The sequence below is a fragment of the Lolium perenne genome, chromosome 7 (assembly GCF_019359855.2).
Source record: "Lolium perenne isolate Kyuss_39 chromosome 7, Kyuss_2.0, whole genome shotgun sequence".
Taxonomy (NCBI): Eukaryota; Viridiplantae; Streptophyta; class Magnoliopsida; order Poales; family Poaceae; genus Lolium; species Lolium perenne.
The window spans coordinates 145,856,672-145,877,844 of NC_067250.2; the positions used below are offsets into that span (position 1 = coordinate 145,856,672).

Sequence of the window (21,173 nt, forward strand, 5' to 3'; positions counted from 1 at the left end):
AGAATGAAAATAACAAAATGAAAATAAAAACACACAGATGCTCCAAGTAAAGTACATAAGATGTGACGGAATAAAAATATAGTTTCACTAGAGGTGACCTGATAAGTTGTCGATGAAGAAGGGGATGCCTTGGGCATCCCCAAGCTTAGACGCTTGAGTCTTCTTGAAATATGCAGGGATGAACCATGGGGGCATCCCCAAGCTTAGACTTTTCACTCTTCTTGATCATAGTATATCATCCTCCTCTCTTGACCCTTGAAAACTTCCTCCACACCAAACTCGAAACAAACTCATTAGAGGGTTAGTGCATAATCAAAAATTCACATGTTCAGAGGTAACACAATCATTCTTAACACTTCTGGACATTGCCCAAAGCTACTGGAAGTTAATGGAACAAAGAAATCCATTCAACATAGCAAAAGAGGCAATGCGAAATAAAAGGTAGAATCTGTCAAAACAGAACAGTCCGTAAAGACAAATTTTTCTGGGGCACTTAACTTGCTCAGATGAAAAAGCTTAAATTGAATGAAAGTTGCGTACATATCTGAGGATCACGCACGTAAATTGGCAGATTTTTCTGAGTTACCTACAGAGAACCCTGCCCAAATTTGTGACAACAAGAAATCTATTTCTGCGCAGAAATCCAAATCTAGTATCAACATTACTATCAAAGACTTTACTTGGCACAACAATGCAATAAAATAAAGATAAGGAGAGGTTGCTACAGTAGTAACACCTTCCAAGACACAACAAAACAGTAGCAAAATAAAGACATGGGTTATCTCCCAAGAAGTTCTTTCTTTATAGCCATTAAGATGGGCTCAGTAATTTTAATGATGCACTCGCATGAAATAAGAGTTGAAGTAAAAGAGAGCATCAAGAAGCAAATTCAAAACACATTTAAGCCTAACCCACTTCCTATGCATATGAATCTTGTAAATAAACAAGTCATGTAAGCACAATGCAACAAGCGTAGGAAGGCAACACAAGCGCAACTTCAAGATTCTCAACATAAAGAGGGGAAACTTAATATTATTAAGATGCATATAACCATGTTTCCCTCTCTCATAATAACTTTCAGTAGCATCATAAACAAATTCAACAATATAACTATCACATGAAACATTCTTATCATGGGCTACATGCATAAAATTATTACTCTCCACATAAGCATAATCAATTTTATTAGTTGTAGTGGGAGCAAATTCAACAAAGTAGCTATCATTATTATTCTCATCAAGTGTAGGAGGCATAGTATAATCATAATAAAATTTACTCTCCATAGTAGGCGGCACCAAAAGACCACTATCATTATAATCATCATAAATAGGAGGCAAAGTATCATCAAAGAAAATTTTCTCCTCAATGCTTGGGGGACTAAAAATGTCATGCTCATCAAAACCAGCTTCCCCAAGCTTAGAATTTTCCATATCATTAGCAACAATGGTGTTCAAAGCGTTCATACTAATATCATTGCTACTAGCATGCAAATAAGGTTCCATAGGTTTTTTAATTTTCGCATCAAACCATCCATGTCTTAACTCAGGAAATAGAATAAAAAGCTCATTGTTATTTTCCATTATGCCTAACTAGTGAACAAGAAACAAAAAGATGCAATTGCAGGATCTAAAGGAAATAGCTTCGAGCACTCACAACGGCACCAGAAAATAACTTAGTTACCTGGGACCGGAGTATGAGTGCCTTTTACCTTACCTCCCCGGCAACGGCGCCAGAAAATAGCTTGATGTCTACACATGCTTCTATTCCTGTAGACAGTGTTGGGCCTCCAAGAGCAGAGGTTTGTAGAACAGCAGCAAGTTTCCCTTAAGTGGATCACCCAAGGTTTATCGAACTCAGGGAGGAAGAGGTCAAAGATATCCCTCTCAAGCAACCCTGCAATTACGATACAAGAAGTCTCTTGTGTCCCCAACACACCTAATACACTTGTCAGATGTATAGGTGCACTAGTTCGGCGAAGAGATAGTAAAATGCAAGTGATATAGATGGTGGTAATATTGCAGGAAGTAAAGATGCAGTAAAACAGTAAACAAGCGGTGCCAGAAAGTAGCTTGCTGGCGTGGGAAGCAATTCTCTGTGGTGTAACTTATTCGGAAACAAGGCCTAGGGATCATACTTTCACTAGTGGACACTCTCAACATTGATCACATAACTGAATAAACAAATACTACTTTCTCTACACTCTCTTGTTGGATGACAAACACCATTCATTGTGTAGGGCTACAAGAGCACCTCAATGCCGGAGTTAACAAGCTCCACAACATTCGATGTTCATATTTAAATAACCTTAGAGTGCATAATAGATCATTGCAATTTAGACCGAGAACTAACATAGCGCACACACTGTCACCATTACACTATGAAAGGGGGAATAGATCACATCAATACTATCATAGTAATAGTTAACTCCATAATCTACAAGAGATTACAATCATACCCTACGCCAAGTACTACATGATGCACACACTGTCACCATTACATCATGAAGGAGGAATAGACTACTTTAATAACATCACTAGAGTAGCACATAGATGATATTCAACTAGATCACAAAGCTCATGATCACATAAAGATCACATGGGAGAGAGAGATGAACCACATAGCTACCGGTACAGCCCTTAGCCTCGAGGGAGAACTACTCCCTCCTCATCATGGGAGATAGCAGCGGTGATGAAGATGGCGGTGGTGTCGATGGAGATGCCTTCCGGGGGCACTTCCCCGTCCCGGCAGCGTGCCGAACAGAGACTTCTGTCCCCCGAATCTTGGCTTCGCGATGGCGGCGGCTCTGGAAGGTTTCTCGTACCGTGGCTTATTCCTTTAGGGTTTTCACGACAGAGTCCTTAAGTAGGCGGAAGGGTAGCCTCGGAGGGGCCCTGGTGGGGCCACACACTAGGGGGGCGCGCCCCACCCCTTGGCCGTGCCGCCCTGGCGTGTGGGGCCCCCTGGCTCCCCTCTGGTCTCTCTCCGGTGTTCTGGAAGCTTCGTGGAAAAATAAGATACTGGGCGTTGATTTCGTCCAATTCCGAGAATATTTCCTTACTAGGATTTCTGAAACCAAAAACAGCAGAAAACAGGAACTGGCACTTCGGCATCTCGTTAATAGGTTAGTTCCGGAAAACGCATCAAAACGATATAAAGTGTGAATAAAACATGTAGGTATTGTCATAAAACAAGCATGGAACATCAGAAATTATAGATACGTTGGAGACGTATCAATCTTGTCCTTGATCTTGCACACAAGAGGGAGGGCTTTGTTCTTGTTCTTGGGTTGGTGCATCATTAGCTTCACTAGATGGGGTTTGTTGATGTTGAGAAGATGAGGGCTCCACCGTGGTAGAGCATAGTCCTTCCCGAGACGCCACACCGTGTCCCTCAACGGGGCGAAAAAATCCCACACCCATTCTTACTATGGCATCTTGAGGTATTTCATCACCTGCACACACATCAACTTGCCCCACTTGGGAGCCATCATTTTCTTCAAACCTCACACTACAAGATTCGATGATAATCCCGGAGGATACATCAAAGACTCTATAAGTGTGAGATTCGGCACCGTAACCAACAAATATACCCTCCAAAGCTTTAGGAGCAAATTTAGATAAACGAACTCCTTTGATTTTGTAGAAACACTTACACCCGAACACCTTGAAGTATGAGATATTAGGCTTGTTCCCGGTGAGTATTTCATATGGAGTCTTGTTCAAGCCCTTGCGGAGATAGAGCCGGTTAGAAGAGTGGCAAGCGGTGGAGATAGCTTCGGCCCAAAAATTATAGCGGGATTTATACTCCGCCATCATAGATCTTGCCATATCCATAAGAGTCCGGTTCTTCCTCTCCGCAACACCATTTTGTTGAGGGGTGTAAGCAGCGGAATATTGATGACGAATCCCCTCATCACTAAGAAAATCATTGAGTGTAAAGTTCTTGAACTCGGAGCCGTTGTCACTTCTTATTGCCATAATGAGGAGGTTGTGTTGGCGTTGCACCTCGGTAGCAAAGTCAATGAATATTTGTTGAGTCTCATCTTTCGTCTTGAGAAAGTAGACCCAAGTGTATCTTGAGTAGTCATCAACAATCACCAAGCAATGTTTCTTTGCACCAAGACTTGCATGAGTAACGGGACCAAAGAGATCCACATGAAGGAGCTCCAAGATCCTCTTGGAAGAGATGATAGTCTTACTTGGATGCGGAGAGTCATGCATTTTGCCTTCAACACAAGCCCTACAAACACGATCTTTGGCAAAAGACACATTTTCCATTAGTCCCTTGTGAAGACTTTGCAAAGTTCTCATATTGACATGGGCCAAGCGGCGATGCCACAACCAACCCACATCCGCCTTTCCGAATAGGCACATCGCATTTGAAGTGGTGGTCCCCGAAAAGTCCACCACATACAAATTATGTTCGCGATACCCAACGAAAGCGACTTTTAGAGTCTTGCTCCACAAGAGGACCACAATATCATTATCAATAAAGACGGCGAAACCCATCTTGCCAAGGGCGGAAATGGAAAGAAAATTGTAACCAAGGGTTTTGACAAGCATGACATCCACAAGAGTAATGTTGTGTGCAACCACAACCTTGCCAAAACCCAATACTTCGGATGTAGAATTATCGCCAAAGGAGACGGTGATATTATTTATATTGGGCCTCAACTCCTTGACGAGGTTCTTGCCGCCGGTCATATGACTTGTACATCCACTATCAAGTACCCATTTTGAACCTCACGTGACATAGTCCTACATGAGATCAATTCTTGGATTTAGGTACCCATTTCTCAATGGGTCCTCTTTTGTTAGCAACGAGGGTCTTTGGGACCCAAATAGACCAAGCAACATAACCATCATATGGGCCAACATATTTAGCATAAACATCACCATAATAATCCTTAAATAAAACATAGTGAGGGTTAGCATTTCCCGCATCATCATCATTAATGGTTTTGCCCTTAGGAGCTTCACCATTAGTGATGACTTTCTTCTTCTCTTGTGCGGGCTTGGCATTTTGCTTGTTTGCCTTCTTTGCCTTGGCATTATAACCAAGGCCCTCCTTCCCATTGTTTGATCTTTGCTTACTCAAAAGATCATCCAAAGAAAGTTTACTTTGGGGAGAGGAGGCCTTAGCAAGTTCATCCTTCAACCTAGCATTTTCCTCAATAATATTTGCATGATCACATGAGGGAGTAGAGGAACTAGGCACATCATATGAAGCAAGCCTAATTTGAAGTTGCTCATAAGACTTGGATAGGAGAGTGTATTCACTCTTCAAAGCTTTGTGAGCTTTGTCTAGTTCATCTAGATCCTTCACAAGTTTCTCATGATCAACACCAAATTGGGCCTTTTCCTTTTTAAGCACTTTAGTCTTAGCCCTAGCAAGATCTCTAGCTTTAGTGAGCTTGTTAATTTTCTCTTGAGGCTCTTTAATAGTTTCTAGCCTCTCTTCAAGAGAAGCTATGGTTTCTTGACTTTCCTCAAGAGCATTTTTAAGAGCATGTATTTCAAGAGAGTCTTCTCTCTCTATTTGACATTTTTTCTCAAGAGTATCACTTAGTTGAGCTATACGAACCATGACATTTGAAACATGCTTTTTAGTGTTACCTTGTAAGTTAAGAATGAATTCATCAAACTCTAGCATTTCTTGTTTCACCTTTAGACTAGCATGATCAACTCCTAGATCACTTCATATGTTAGGCATAGAGGGGCTAGGAGATGATACCTCGGAGGATTTAGCCATGAGGCAACTTTCTTCCTCCACATGAATGACCTCATTGAGGGATTCACTTGGTGATGAAGATTTAGTGAAGAGGGAGGCAAGAGCGACCAATCCATTAGAGGTTGCATCTTCTTCATCATCAACTTCATCATCTCCGGAGGTATATTCTTCTTGAGTTGATAGCACAATAGATGTGTCCAAGGTGGACCTTGCCATGAAGCAATGTGCATTCTTGATATGAGGATTCTCATTGGGGGATTCAAAGAGAGATGAAGAGGGAATGTTGGTAGTGACAATGGCGGCCACTTCCTTTGAGCTTTCTTCTTCTTCATCATCACTAGAACTTTCAACTTCATCAGAAGAATATTCTTCTCTAGTCACTAGCACAACTCTTGAGGGCCTCTTGCCCTTCTTGGTCTTGTTGTTGTAGAATTTCTTGTTGGGGGTTTTTGAATATTTGCTCTTTGAGTCTTTGCTCTTGTCCTTGGGAATGAGCCTTCCATTATGATTCTCCCTATTCTCACAGGGGCATTCGGCGATGAAATGGCGCTTGTCATCACAGTTGTAGCACGATCTTGTTTTTGGACCAAAGCTAGTGAATCCACTTTTGTTGTTTCTCTTGATGTTGTCTTCCTTGGCCTTGGAAGGATCAACCCAAAAGGTCTCTGCATGGAATGCCATGTGATCATGGTAGTGGCATTTCAAATCTTCCGGATAGGACATGCTCCAAGATGCCCTATATTGTTCTTGAGGGTACACTTCTTCTACGGAGTTGACCATCAAGGCAAGATTATTCCCTTTTGACATTCCAATGGCACGATTGCGAGAACCACGGGAGTTTTGCTCGAGCACCTTTAGGGCTTGCATCTCATGCACGGCTTGTTGAGACGTGAGAGAGGAATAGCATTTTCTCCCAACAAGAGTCTTGACATCAATGGGTTCAAACGACATCATACACTCGATGTACTTCTCCTTGGTCCAAGAGTCATTGATGTGGGTGGTACCCACATTCCGGAACGCATCGGCAACGGTGAGAAGCCTTCCATACATGGCTTCATGATCTTCATCCGGTAGCCTCATGAATCCTTCGGCTTGATTCCGAAGATACTGGTACTTGTTCCTTCTCATGCTATCACTTCCAATGCAACTAGCGGCCAACCCATCCCAAGCTTCCTTGGCGGTGGTGAAATTCCGAACACGAGACAATTCTTGTGTCCCCACACTAGTTTGGATCATGTACAAGGCGGTGTTGTTGAGTTGACTATCAACCGCTTCTCTTCTAGTCAACTTGTCGGGGTTGTATGGCTTGAAGCCTTCCACGATGATTCTCCAAAGTTCATTTGAGGCACTGCAAACATGAGAGCGAAACTCAAATTGCCATGTATCATAATCTTTAACATTAAACTTAGGTGGGTCGCCCCGGATGTTTACATGAGGGTGGGGAACCGGGATATCGGGAGATAGGAAAGGCGGAGCCACTCGATTGTAGCTCTCACCTCCACTAGTTCCCCTAGGAGATGCAATGGGAGATTTGATAGTAGTTGAGTTATCACCATCCACGGGTTTGGTAGAGGAGGGTAATGCCGAAGCACCTCCCTCTTCTAACGCACCCGTGTCCTTTACCTCTACGGCGGGAGCCATGGGAGGGACCAGAGTCAAAAGCTCGGAAATCATTTTTCTCATGCTTTCCATTTGAGCTTCCATGGAGGACCTCAACGAATTGATGTCATCCATGGAGACCATCTTAGCGGCCCCTTCCGCAGGCCCATCGTCTGGCATACTCTTAGGCGGTTAAGCCTGAAATAAGAGCCGAGGCTCTGATACCAATTGAAAGGATCGTATGCCGCACCTAGAGGGGGGGGGGGGGTGAATAGGTGCTAACCAATTTTTAGTTATTTTTCAATTTAGGCTTGACACAAAGGTAAATTCTCTAGATATGCAACTAAGTGAATTTACCTATATGACAAGGTTACCAACTAAGCAAGATATAGCTACGCAATATATAGGAGATAGAATAGGATAGAGGTAACAGAGAGTGGAGCACGCGATGACACGGAGATGATTCCCGTAGTTCCCTTCCTTTGCAAGAAGGTACGTCTACGTTTGGAGGAGTGTGGTTGCTACGCAAGCCAAACCAACAGCCACGAAGGCTTCACTCAGATCTCCTGTGAGCAACGCCACGAAGGCCTAGCCCACTTCCACTAAGGGATTTCCTCGAGGCAGAAACCGGGCCTTTACAAAGTTCTTGGGGCACACATCCACAACCGAATTGGAGGCTCCCAAATCTGTAACAACACAACAATCAACAACAATACATCAACACAAAACAACTAGGGATCCAAAGAGGAACACTAGCAAGGGGGCCCTCAAACAAATGAGGGGGAAATGTAAATCGCTTCGGTGAGGATGTAGATCGGTGTCTTCTCCTTCGAATCTCCAAAGATCAAGAGCTTTGGTTGGGGGAGGAAGGAGATCTTGCAAATCTTGTGTTCTTGAGGTGGCTCTAATGGAGGTGAAGCTTGGCAGATTTTTGTGCAATGATTGAGCAAGGAGCAAGGTAGAAGAAGGGGGGTATAAATACCCCCTTCCAATTTCCAGCCGTTGGAGCTTCCGTGGGGCCGTATAATCCGACCTAAGTTAGGGCCGGATAATCCCCCCCCCCCCCCCCCCCGGAAAATCCGACTCCGGGGAAAATCCGGCCAAATATCCGGTTAAATGTCCGGCCCCTGTCCAGAGCTGCTTTTCCTTAGGTCCTTAGCCGATTTCGAGGGGGCCGGATATTTTGGAAATATCCGGCCCGGAATATCCGGCCTTGTGGCAAATCCGGGCAAATGTCCGGGCAAATCTCCGGCCCATGTCCAGGGTGTACTGAGCCACAAATCCTCAAGTCCTTAGCCGAAAACTGGGGGTCGAATATTTTGGAAATATCCGGCCCGGATTATCCGGCCTGGTGATCCTGTTACAGCTTCTTTTTGACATGACTTACAACATCCATCACACATATATATGTATCTATATAATCCCTGTAGCACTTAAACAAACATTACAGTATCACATACATTGACATCAAACACACAAAACATAATATGAGAGATGTTCTTTCACATGCTCAACAAAAAATGGTTCATTCCCATCCATGAACTAACATTAGAAATATAGAGGTATTGGGCAAAGAATTGCAAAAAGTAATTGGAGGATCAAAGGAGAAGCATACCATAGATCGTTGATGCAAAAGGAATTGATCCGAAATCAAGAAAGTAAACAGATCCTCAATGTTTTTTTTTGAGAGTTGGAGGAGTAAGAAATAAGAGAATTAAGTTTTTGTGATCTAGGGTTACCTATCTAGTGCATTTTGAGTGGCTGCGGACGTGACTCGTTATGTTCTGGTTCGCCGGAGTAGCGTGTATCTGTGAGATGGCACGAGCATGTGGTATGGGTGGGTACCCCCGTACCGGTGCTCCTTATACCTTATGCTTACATGTTGGTTTTCCTGTCCCTTCGGTACAGTCTCACGGTAAGGGTGGGTACCATTGGTCGTTAATGACACTGGTCTCCAACAAAGTTTTCTGGTTTCTTCACGGCGTTGCTACCGTCACATGGTACGGTCGACACACCCGTAGCAGTGATCGTTAAAACCTCCATGAACTCGAAATGTCTTATTTTGTTTGAAATTTCTTCAAGGACCTTTGGAGTTTCATTGTTCTCCTCCAGAGATTCATCCCCTTTAAGCTCTATTAGTAAAATATCCATCACCTCATCGCACTTATATTCTAATGCCGTTGAAAGAAATGCACCGGATCTGGACCTGGCGCTTTTGTTGGAAACATCTGAAACAAAGCAATCCACAATTCTTCCTTGCTATAAGATTCATTTAGCTTGGCATTCATTGAGGCATCAGATTTTGTCGGTATGTGGGATAGTACGTCCTCCATGCTAATTGTTCCTTCCGATGCATAAAGGTTTGAATACAATTGGTTAGTCATGCTTTCCAACTCATCATCATCTAACGTGTTCCATCAAATCTAACAAGCATTGTGATTTATTATTCTTGCTTAAGTGTGCACTCGCATTCACTCATCCCTTCACTCAGCCCTTGAATTACAATGATCATTGCTTCCACATAATCTCTTCCCCTATAGAAAAGGTCAATCAGCCTATGTTCAATAGCTCTTTTATCACCGGTTGGTCCCGCCATGGTCGGTTCAGCCCGCATGCCACTAATCTTTTGCTGAAAAGTCGCATGTCATGCCTAACCGAACCAATAGTGGCCTTGCCCCATGCATTAATCGTGTGAGAAACACATGAAAGATTTTGTGTTAACTCATGGACTAAGGTTCACCGCACCGAAGACTACCACACCTCCACCAACATATCCTTAAATCCCTCGCGAGTCTCCCTCATGCATTCATACTAGAAAGGTTTTGCTAGTATATCTAGGAGCATAATCTTGTAACTCAATCATAAGAAGTATGGGGCTATGATCAGACTTAACTGCTTTCATATGCTTCACAACTACAAAGGGAAACATCTCAGACCAACTCGCGGTAGCTAAGGAGCGATCCAGGCGCACCCTACAATATCTGCCACCTGATACCTTCTTCTCCCAAGTCTAGCCCAAACCGAATACCCAAGATCAGCAAGCTCGTAAACATCAATAGCCTCTCGAAACCCTTCTATCTGGGCACTATCTCTCTAGTCTAGTCAAAATTGTTCATATTCCAGAGGATTTCGTTGAAATCCCAATACATAACCATGACAGTTGATACATCTCAAGTGTATCTACTTTTCCAAGTACTTTGCTCGACGATCTACTCTAGAATCTCACCATACTTGGGTAAAACTGCTGAATCTGATGTTGTTTTTAGCAAAAGTATTTTTCTGTCTATTTTCACAGGAAATAAAATAGAGAAAAAAATACCACGGAAGTTCTTCACCAAAACAAAGGGGCCTAGAGCTTTGGAAACACACGAGAGGGGCCACGAAGCCCAAATGAGTATAGGTGGCGCGCCCCCTCTACTGGGTGCACCACCCATGCCCTTTTGGGATTGGAGCATCGCCTCGGCCTCCCCTTTTGCGTACCCCCATATATACGTGAAAAACATGTATCCAGAAGCATGGAGCTTTTCGCGAAACAGAGTGACGCCACATCCACAATCTTCATTTAAGGGGTCAGATTGGTCCTGCTCTTCACGCCGGAGTGGGGGATTTTGAGGTCTTCTTCACCATCATTGCCACCACACCAACAACCATGTGCTCACTCCCCATCATTATATGTGAGTAGTTATATGTAGGCATATGAGGTGGATGGGGATTGGATGAGATTGATCATGTAATCATCCATATGTATCGAGATTTGAGGTATTTGTCTTGAGGATATTCTTGTATGAGTGTTGGTACACCTTTGCTATGTTTAATGCTTGTTGCTAGGGTCCAAGTGACATGATTTCAATACTGAACTATATTTCCTATTATTGTGTTGAACCTACGAACCCTAAAGTGATAGTTAGGGAAAACAATGGAAATATGCGATAGTTTTAGGATATTGTGTGTTCATGAAGTGTTAATGCTTTGTTCCGGGCTATTCGAAAGGATAGACCTTAATTCCCTGTAGTTCTAAGTTGGCCCCGGTGAAATGGGCAGGCAGGACAAAAGATGTTATGCAAATTCTCTTGGTTAGTATGCATAACTATATTAGGATCACGCACCTACACACAACTGAATTAGAGATAAATGCTAAGTTATTAGGATTACATTATATGAGCAATATCATTCATGCAACACCCTGATATGACCTCATGCCTATGCCTTTAGACTTTTGAAAGTTACACATCACTACTTCCGGTGAAAACTGGAAATTTGCTGCTACTGTTTACTACTTGTTCTATTGCTTTAAATCAACTGCCATAAAATCACCACTTGCTTTGTGAGTTTATTGATATACAGGTGTGGTTGAGAGTGACGTCTCAATTGCTAAAGTCTTATTGATATTATCTCTTCCCTTTGAGTCGAACTATAAATTTGGGTAATACTTCCCATCGAAGATTTTAGCAATCTCCTATCCTTGTGGGCATCAACATCATACTTTAATTCACCCCTTAATACCCCCATCATGTCCTAGTTTTTGTGCCGTAGATGTCGACTAGCCTCACCATAGAAATAAGTTAGCCTCCACTGATCTCTTCCATAACCCACGAGTCAATATGGCACCTTGAAAAATTCTTTATTTCAATTTCAGTATCATTCTTCCAAAAAAATACATAAGCCGTCCACTAATAGCCACACCAAGCTACGATCAAATCCTAGCATGCTTGCTAAATCGTCCATTCTTTCACTAGATCCTAGGTGGAGCACATGTTGTTAAAGAATCAAAAGTTGTTGAATTAAGTCTCCATATGGGTCCTCGAAGCTGCCAACCAACAAGTCGCCTCCTCAGATAGTCTCACTTCTTCCTAAAAGACCACGTCATCCATGTCTTCCTCCTTAGGCCCCAGCTTTATCATGGAAGAAATATCTGTTAGGAATAATCAAAAGAAGATTTGGTTATTTCCTTGTAATATTCTTAGTCTTTTTTAGAGAGTCCGTTTGGTACTAGTACTTGCCAAGTACGATTGGTACCAGCTCGTGTAGTATACATAGAGTCTTAGTTCACGTTGGATTAGGTGTCCATGTAGGTTTAGGAATAGCTTGAGTCGGTTTAGTAGTAGTCGTGAAGGTTTCAGACGTTGGGTCGGTTGGCTGACCGTGTATATATACATGGCTATGCCTGGTCTTTGTAATCGTGAGACACGATACGTGCCTTTGGCGATAATTCTTTGTGCGTGTGTTCGTCTAGTTTGATGTGATTGATCCGTGGGCGATTCCCAACAATAAATAAACAGGAAAAAGACAAGGCACGATACGTGCCTTTGGCGATAATTCTTTATGCGTGTGTTCGTCTAGTTTGATGTGATTGATCCGTGGGCGATTCCCAACAATTGGTATCAGAGCGAGGTTGAAGATTTGAAGCTACGCTTGCCCCGGGGAGGCGACCCGTACTAGTGCCTCGGGGCGGGCGATCGTCGCTCGGTGGAGCGACACGGAAGGGGCGGCAGGGTGTTGTCGTTGGCAAGGCGGTGGAGGTGGATGATCGTTGATGGGAGAGGTGGTGCCGAGGTGTGGTACCGGGAGTCTCGTCAAGATCGCCATCCGCGGGTTTCTGTGAAAGGTCGTCTTTCGAGGAGTCCGAAGAGTCAAGGAGTCATGGGCGTGCAAGTTGGCATGTCGAGTCGGCGTTGAGTATGTGAGTCATCGGTGTGTCCAAGTGCTTGTTTCTATGAGGATCCGTTGCAGTTGAAGCGCGTCACGTTCGAGGAGTTGCCCGGGAGCAAGGATCGTCGTGAGCGAAGACAAGGTGGCGAGGTGGCCATCTGCGTGTCTCGGTGAGGAGATCAAACTTGGCGTGTAGTGGGACAGTGACCAGTTAAATTAGTAACGACGTGAAGACTGATGGTGCGTCCAGTCTTGCACGTTGCACGCGAAGATGCGACCGTGTGGGCTGGTAGTCCGGATCATGCGTTGGAGTTGAGTCGACAAGCCGCGAATCTGCAAGGAGTCAAGACCAGAAGGAGTACGAGGAGATTAGGAGTTTTGATTAGGGGGAGATTGTTAGGAATAATCAAAAGAAGATTCGGTTATTTCCTTGTAATATTCTTAGTCTTTTTTAGAGAGTCCGTTTGGTACTAGTACTTGCCAAGTACGATTGGTACCAGCTCGTGTAGTATACATAGAGTCTTAGTTCACGTTGGATTAGGTGTCCATGTAGGTTTAGGAATAGCTTGAGTCGGTTTAGTCGTAGTCGTGAAGGTTTCAGACGTTGGGTCGGTTGGCTGACCGTGTATATATACATGGCTATGCCTGGTCTTTGTAATCGTGAGATTATACCGCAGAGTTAAGAGTTGAGAAATAAGCAGGAAAAAGACAAGGCACGATACGTGCCTTTGGCGATAATTCTTTGTGCGTGTGTTCGTCTAGTTTAATGTGATTGATCCGTGGGCGATTCCCAACAATATCATCCGTCCTAGAGGACAACGCCGACGACTCTTTCACCATTACAAAGCCAAAGAGTCCCCTCAAGCTCGTCGAGTAGAACAGAGAGCAAAAACCACGAAGCCCTAGTGGGTACCAGACTTTTGCTAATATATCTAGGAGCATCATCTTGTAACTCATCATAAGAAGTATGGGGCTATGATCAGACTTAACTGCTTTCAGATGCCTGATAGCTGGAAAAGGGAAACATCTCGGACCAACTTGCAGTGCCCAAGGAGTGATCTAGGCGCACCCTACAATATTCGCCACCTGATACTTTCTTCTCCCAAGTCTAGTCCAAAATGAATACATGAGATCAGCAAGATGGCAAACATCAATAACCTCTCGAGACCCTTCTATCTGGCACTATCTCTCTCGTTCGGTCAAAACTGTTCATGTTCCAAAGGATTTCGTTGAAATCCTCAGTACATAATCATGGCAGCATACTTCAATTCATCCCTTAAGATCCCCCCCCCCCCACCAATTGTGTCCCAGGTTTTGTACCGCAGATGTCGAGTAGCCTCACCATAGATACATGTTAGCTTCTACTGATCTCTTCCAGCTTCAGTAACCCACGAGTCAATGTGGCACCTTGAAAAAATTCTTTATTTCAATATCAATATCATTCTTCAAAATAAAAATACATAAGCCGGCCACTACTAGCCACACCAAAGCTACGATCAAATTCTAGCATCCTTGCTAAACCCTCCACTGTTTTGCTAGATTCTAGGTGGAGCACATGTTTTTGAAGAACAAAAAGTGGCTGAATTATGTCTCCATATGGACCCTCACAACTGCCAACCAACAGTCGCCTCCTTAGGGCATGCCCAATGCACTGCCCTAGAGGTGTTGCTTCACACCTTTAGCTAGGTTCGGGTGGTCCAAAGTAGGTTCGGATGAGGAGGCAGCCTCCTCTTTAACAAGTGGGATCTTAAACCTTAAAAGCATGATTTTTGGAGAGAGAAAGAGATACATAGTGTCATATTTGTGGGGTCTCTTCTCTCTTTTTTCTGACTAAAGTTGTAATTTTCATTGGAGAGATAAAATTCACCATGTTGCTTCTTACAACTTTTTTACATGGAGCAGCTAATTGTGTATGCCACCATTGCTCATGCCCTTAGATTGTCTCGCTTCCTCCTGAAAGACCACATTATCCATGTCCTCCTCCTTAGGCCTCAGCTTTTTCATCATGGCAGCAACATCATCCGTCCCAGAGGACAACAGCCGCTCTTTCGCCATCACAAAGCCAACGAGTACCCCTGAGCTCATGCAGTAGAACAGAGGGCAAAACCCACAAAACCCTAGGCCAAAACCTCCCAACAGTGTACCTAGGCCGGGCAGGGTACCAGAGCTCCGATGGTACCTGAATGAAAACTGTAGAAGTGCGCCTATGGGTCGGCCCTGGGAATAACCAGTTTCTAGAAAACCGTCATGTAATCAGTGGTAGCTGACGTGGTTCCGATACGCTGGGAGATCCCTTTCAACTGCTTTGATTCCCGCCTCACCCTCCTTTTATCTCCCTCCGCTCCTCTCCCCTCCCTGCACCAACCAGATCTCTTTTCCTCCTCTCCGCAACCATGGCCATGTCGACACCTTCCTTCTCCTCTGCCCCGTTTCCTCCCAACTCTATATTCATACACCAAATCGCGGTAGCTAGCTAGATACGTAGTTCTTCTTTGGCCGGCCACCGTAACTTGCCAAGTGCCTAACAGCCCAAGTATATAGTCATATACAGGGTATATACAGAGAAAGAGACGATGATGGGAACGAAGAGCCAGGGGAGCACGGTGCCTTCGCGTCACCCGATGAGGAGGACCACGAGCATGACCGAGTTCGCTCCGCCGGACGTGCTGGCGGACGTGGCCGAGGAGGCTGACGAGGAGTCGGAGCTGCAGGTGCTCGAGGAGGCTGCGGAGGAGGTAGCCTACGGGTGGGTCGGCGGCGCGGCCGCTAAGAGGGCGGACTGGCTGGCAGCGTACCGTGCCCGCGCGGCGCCGGCGCTGGTGGCCCACCGGCGGAACTCCGCCGACTTCTCGGCCGTCGAAACCGCCGCGTTCCTCCGCGCCTGCGGCCTCTGCAACCGCCGCCTCGGACCCGGCCGTGACACCTTCATGTACAGGTGCGCCCGCAGAGATTTCCTCCCCCTTCGATTTGTTCTCTCAAATTCCCACGCGCCATGGCTTCCTGCGCGTACGAAGGACTGATCTGTTTCTTCTTGTCACGCGTGCGCAGGGGGGACACCGCGTTCTGCAGCCTGGAGTGCAGGGAGCAGCACATAACGCACGAGGAGTGGAAGGACAAGTGCGCGCTCGCCACCTCGAAGCCGACGCCGGTCATGGCGGACACGGTGGCGCTGGCGAGCGCCAGCTCAGACAAGCCCTCCGCTGAAGGAACGCTCGCCGCCGCCTGAGACGAGGATGGGCTAGCTGTTATAGCTGGAATCAGTCGTATATCTCGTCAACCTGTCTGCGCATGCCAACGGGTGATGGGTTGCGTAAGTTGTACGCCCATATATAATCTGCCGGATGAGCAGTTGTAATGTGAATATGTGATCTGAGGGCATGGGCACTCGCTCAACCCTGCATTTTGATTACGCCGGCCTTATGCTTTATGAAATCATCGGGCCCTAAATACTTGTCACGGATTTAGGGAGTACTAGTTTTTGAGAACCATGTTTGAACCGAGGCATATCTGAATCCAACTTCTAGGCCACTCATTCCACGCCCTCAATTGGGTTTTTCGGGGTAAGCTACAAACTTTGAAACTTAGTATAGTACACATTTTAGAATAGATCACGAATGAACATATTTAGGTCTCAAAATTAGTACCCATATATCTGCATTTGTTATATACGTGCAAATATTGTCACAAATGAACACATTTCTGTAGTTGCATTTCTAGTGGTGGTTTGATGTGGGACACAAAAAAAATCCCAGTCGCTTTAACATAACTATTACTGATCACTCCATTATATATGTTCTCTTGGCGCACAGGAATCATGCGTTGCATTGTGTCACCACTAGCACCAACTGGGAGAATCTTTCTCTATCGGAATCGAAGAAAAATCGATATGTCATGCTACATAGCAAGTGCGCGTCCGTGGATATCGATGCATGCAAGTCATTATACGTGTCTAATAATCTTGGCAATAATGCATATATACTAGAGTTATATGGGTGGTTGCTCACATAGTCACATGGGCACAGCTGTCGCTACAATTGATTTGAAAACGTTGCTTCAGAATTATAATCGTGAAATGTTATGGGAAATGGAAACGCAAGCCTGCGCTGATGAATTATACACAAGGAAGTGGGGTTCATCGATCAACAAAAAAGCATGCACATGGGATATGGCTGATGAATTATATGCAGGAATATGATGAACACAAGAGGTACAACATTGATAAGTTTTTTTCTTTTTGCAAAACATAGTATAGATGACACTCACAAATACATAAAAACACTCACACCTCTATTAACACACGCACATAGTTCAATAAAATTGATCCAGCGGATCTTAAAATTGATGAAGTCACCTCATACGCCTACCAAATTTTGCGTCAAACGTATAGGCACGCCGTTCAGATCTGTTAGGTCCCTTTCGGCCTCAACATCCTAACATGACCAAAAAATAAATAGATGGCAAATACAACCACATCATTAAAACACACTCATTTGCAACAAAAAGAACCAACCATATTTTCCCTGGGTGGGGCGTTATTTGCTTCGTGAGGCTTGCTTGCGACTCACCGGGATAGCACAATACGTACTACGAGGAAAAGCACACCTTGTCACTATCTGGTGGTGTCACTAGTGGGCGGTGGTCCTTGCAGAAGAGATGCCCTCGCGTCCAAATCGCGTGCAACTGACGAGCATCCTTCACCGCCCACTTGTCGCCCTACACTTGGAGCCTCTCCTATTCGTCGCTCTTGGGATCTCAAAAAATCATTCTTTCATTCTCGCTATCTCATAAAAATAAAATGGAAAATGAGCCTATTTGAAGTAGAGCATTTTCTTTTTGACGTTAGAGAGCAAAGAGTGCATTATTGAAGGGAGACTAGTCAACCTGAACATGATGTAGGCATTATTATTTGAGAGTTCAGACCAGATTCTTGCAAACCAGAAGATCGTTCTCATGAGTTCCCAACAAAATGGAAAAGAGAAAAGAAAGAAAACAAGAAAACAAGAGAATTCACCTTACTCTCATTTATGTACACTTGCCCGTTGCCCTCTTCAGATTGCCGTTCACTACAGTTCAGTTTATACTAGTAGCAATAACTCTCGAACAAAGCGCCGCTTCAGTTCAAGTCTTCACGAGACGGAGAAAACAATGGCCTCCGGCTAATCAGTACGCTTGGCCAATTTAACACAGACAAAATGGCATTGGATGTGGAAGTATCTGAAAAATTTCGGGTGAAATTTTCTCCGTCCTATTTGAGACTTTGCAAACCTTCTCTCAGAAGCAGATAACTTATAAGACCTCCTAACTACTTATTATCCGACGTTCGTAACCAAGCAGGGTGTGATGTTTTTTTTAAAAAAACTGGAGCAAACATTTGCCCAATCTGAGTAGAGTAGTGGGTATATTTGTGGCTTACTCAATCTTGCTCAGTATATGAAGATTTAGCTATTTTGCTAGCCCTTGCTCTCATTCAAGCTTGCAACTGTGTATGTCTAGTTTATGCAGATCTGCACGAAATCTTGCTATTGTAGGTCATATTTGTAAGCCTCTTTGTGGTACATCTAGTCAAAACCTTGGTATTGTACATGCCGGTGTGGTAGATTTACATATAATATTGCCCATATCTAGTGTTTTTAGGTTCTTCCAATTCTAACTGACCCCTACCTAGCTAGGTGCACACCCGCGATGACTTCGAACATGCCCTCATGGATACCCAAGACTTGTCGCCATTTGTTCAGGAGATCCAAGAGAACCCACTGCTAGCACTCACGTACCCGCAGGAGGGAGAAATTTACCCGACAAACGACATGCGTTATGTACTTGTTGACGAGCAAGACATGGTTGTTGCTTTCATGATCGCCAGGGTGAAGGCGATCAAGGCTGGTAAATCCCATAATACTAGTGGGATAAAGTTGGCGAATTCAACTATGAAGTGGCCACCTTACCTCTCCATCTTCGTCGTGAACAAGATGTGCGAGATCATCAAGAGTGACGACAGGACAAACAAGGGGTTCAAGGAGGCGCATCTGAATAATGTTGCCAAGAAGATATTTGATTACTTCCAATAGGAGGTGTCCTCACAGCAGGTCTACAACCACCTGCGTAAGTGGAGAACCAGGTGGATCCATGTCACGAAGCTGAGAGACCTCCGCAGTACCGGATGGGATGAGGACACTCATAGCATCCTCCTAGAGGACGAGCACTGCATAGGCCATGTCTTGGTACTAACCTGATTGTGTTCGTAAACTTTCACAACTAACCATGTCTTCTACCCTGCCCCGACTAACCAACTGTATATCTCGTTGTATTAGGCTCACCCAAAGGACGTTGAGTTCCTGAACAAGCCAATTACCAACTACGGTCGGCTACATGCAACAGATCTTCACCTTTAGCCTAGTCACCAACAAATATGCCATGGGATCCAGTGAGCCTCTAGGTACACCTTCCCCTGACGAGCATGGCACGGAGGAGTATGATACCTTAGTCGTTGACAACCACTACCATCCACCTCCCTCTCCGCGTCCTGGAAGTGCATATTTTGCTCATGCTACTAGGAAAGAGGAAGATGTCGGTCTTCGTTGATGAGGGCGTTAGCCACATGACCGAGGCCGCAAAAGCGGTGGCGATGACCATCACCAATGCTTCCCCTCCCGATGTGCACTCTAGCCTCTACTCCTCCGTCATGGGTGCCTCCAATATGTCCATCCCGAGGCAAAGATGGTGGCTCTCAGCCACCTCTTCAACAACAGAGCTAATGGCAACGGTTTTGTTTAGATGACTGAGGACCATACTGGAAGCTATGGCTTACGACCTTCCTGTCCAAGTGTAGTGCTTGTGGTTATGCATGCATGACAATGACGATGTTCGTTGTATATTTTAAAGTAGCTAGGACTTGGTGAGCAATTATGTCAAGACATGTATATTGAACTTGCATAATTAGTAGCTTACTCCCGGTTCTTAGCGCAATAGATCGCCTTCTATGTACCTCCCAAGGTTGGAGTTCATGAAGCTCCCTAGATCGCACGTCATGGTGAAGGCAGTAGCCTAAAGAACCTCATCATCGTCTTCCAAGTGATCTGGATCATGTATTTGCTACGCCCTGAACTTGTGTGATCGCCTAAACGCTAAAACTCATGGATGATAATTTCTTGGTTTTTTCAAAATCTGTTACTCCATTTGTTATGTTTTAGTAGTGTGTGTATTTAAGGATAATTCTGCACAAAAACGTCTTTACGGCTAAGTAACGATCATTCCAAGTTACTAGCTGCATTGATGCGTTTTGATTTAATAATGACACAAAAATATACTCCCTCCAAACCGGATTATAGGGAAATTACGCTTTTCGAGAAAAAAACTTTAACTAACAATTTGGTCAATAAAATATAAGATATATATTACAAAAATTATACCAATGGAAACTTCTTTTGAATATGAATCCAATGATATAATTTTTGTAGCATATATCTTACATTTTTTTGATCAATTTTGTAGTTAATTTTTTTCTCGAAATGCGTAATTCCCTCCGTTCCTTTCTATAGTGCCTATAGATTTTTGGCATTTGAATATAAGGTTGTAGCATAGCTTTTTTTCAATTACCCCCTCCCCATTCAGCTTTCAAATCGTTCAGCTCCCAAAATTGTTAAAGTTAGGAAGATATGGATTTTTCAAATTTTACGTTGATCTCAAATCGTTCAGCTCTAGGGATCTTGTGTAAAAAATACTCTTGCCCTAATTTCTGTGCTAAAAAACAATAGCCACTATAGAATGGAATAGAGGGTATTCAGGTTCGCAAAGGAAAAATAGAAAAACAATATCCGACCTACCGGATTCGAACCAGTGACCTAAGGATTTATCTGCAACGACTACAGTCCTCCGCTCTACCAACTGAGCTAAGGTCGGGTTTTGTTTTGTTTGGTAACTTAGGTTTCTTATTCGTACATGTTGTTTTCACAACTTCTGCATATACGTCAAATCGACGAAGCAATAGTATTTTTGACGACACACGCTCTAAGTAGGGTCGTAAAAGTGCGGCCATGGTCACGCAAACTCCTCTACCAACTGACGTGCAATTCACAATTTGGGTAGTTGATGTGCCAGTTTTTTTTAAAGGGAGTTGATGTGCCAGTTATACATGCTTGTTTAAGAAATAATCTTGGAAGTACTAAATTTGCCAGGTGTTTTTATGCTTCGAGTGTCAA

The 21,173-nt window shown here is 44.1% G+C and overlaps 1 protein-coding gene and 1 non-coding gene across 2 annotated transcripts; one reads left to right on the top strand and one right to left on the bottom strand.

Annotated features, from left to right (window-relative positions):
• The first annotated feature begins 15,316 nt into the window (after nucleotides 1–15,316).
• LOC127318603 (uncharacterized) lies at nucleotides 15,317–16,463 on the top strand. Its single transcript, XM_051349088.2, has 2 exons — nucleotides 15,317–15,913; nucleotides 16,027–16,463. The coding sequence occupies exons 1-2, from the start codon at nucleotides 15,552–15,554 to the stop codon at nucleotides 16,202–16,204; spliced, it is 540 nt and encodes a 179-aa protein (XP_051205048.1). The 5' UTR covers nucleotides 15,317–15,551; the 3' UTR covers nucleotides 16,205–16,463.
• Nucleotides 16,464–20,788: 4,325 nt separating this feature from the next.
• Nucleotides 20,789–20,874, bottom strand: TRNAY-GUA (transfer RNA tyrosine (anticodon GUA)). Its single transcript is given in 2 exon segments — nucleotides 20,789–20,824; nucleotides 20,838–20,874. It is a non-coding gene; the product is annotated as a tRNA-Tyr (tRNA).
• Between the last annotated feature and the right edge of the window lie 299 nt (nucleotides 20,875–21,173).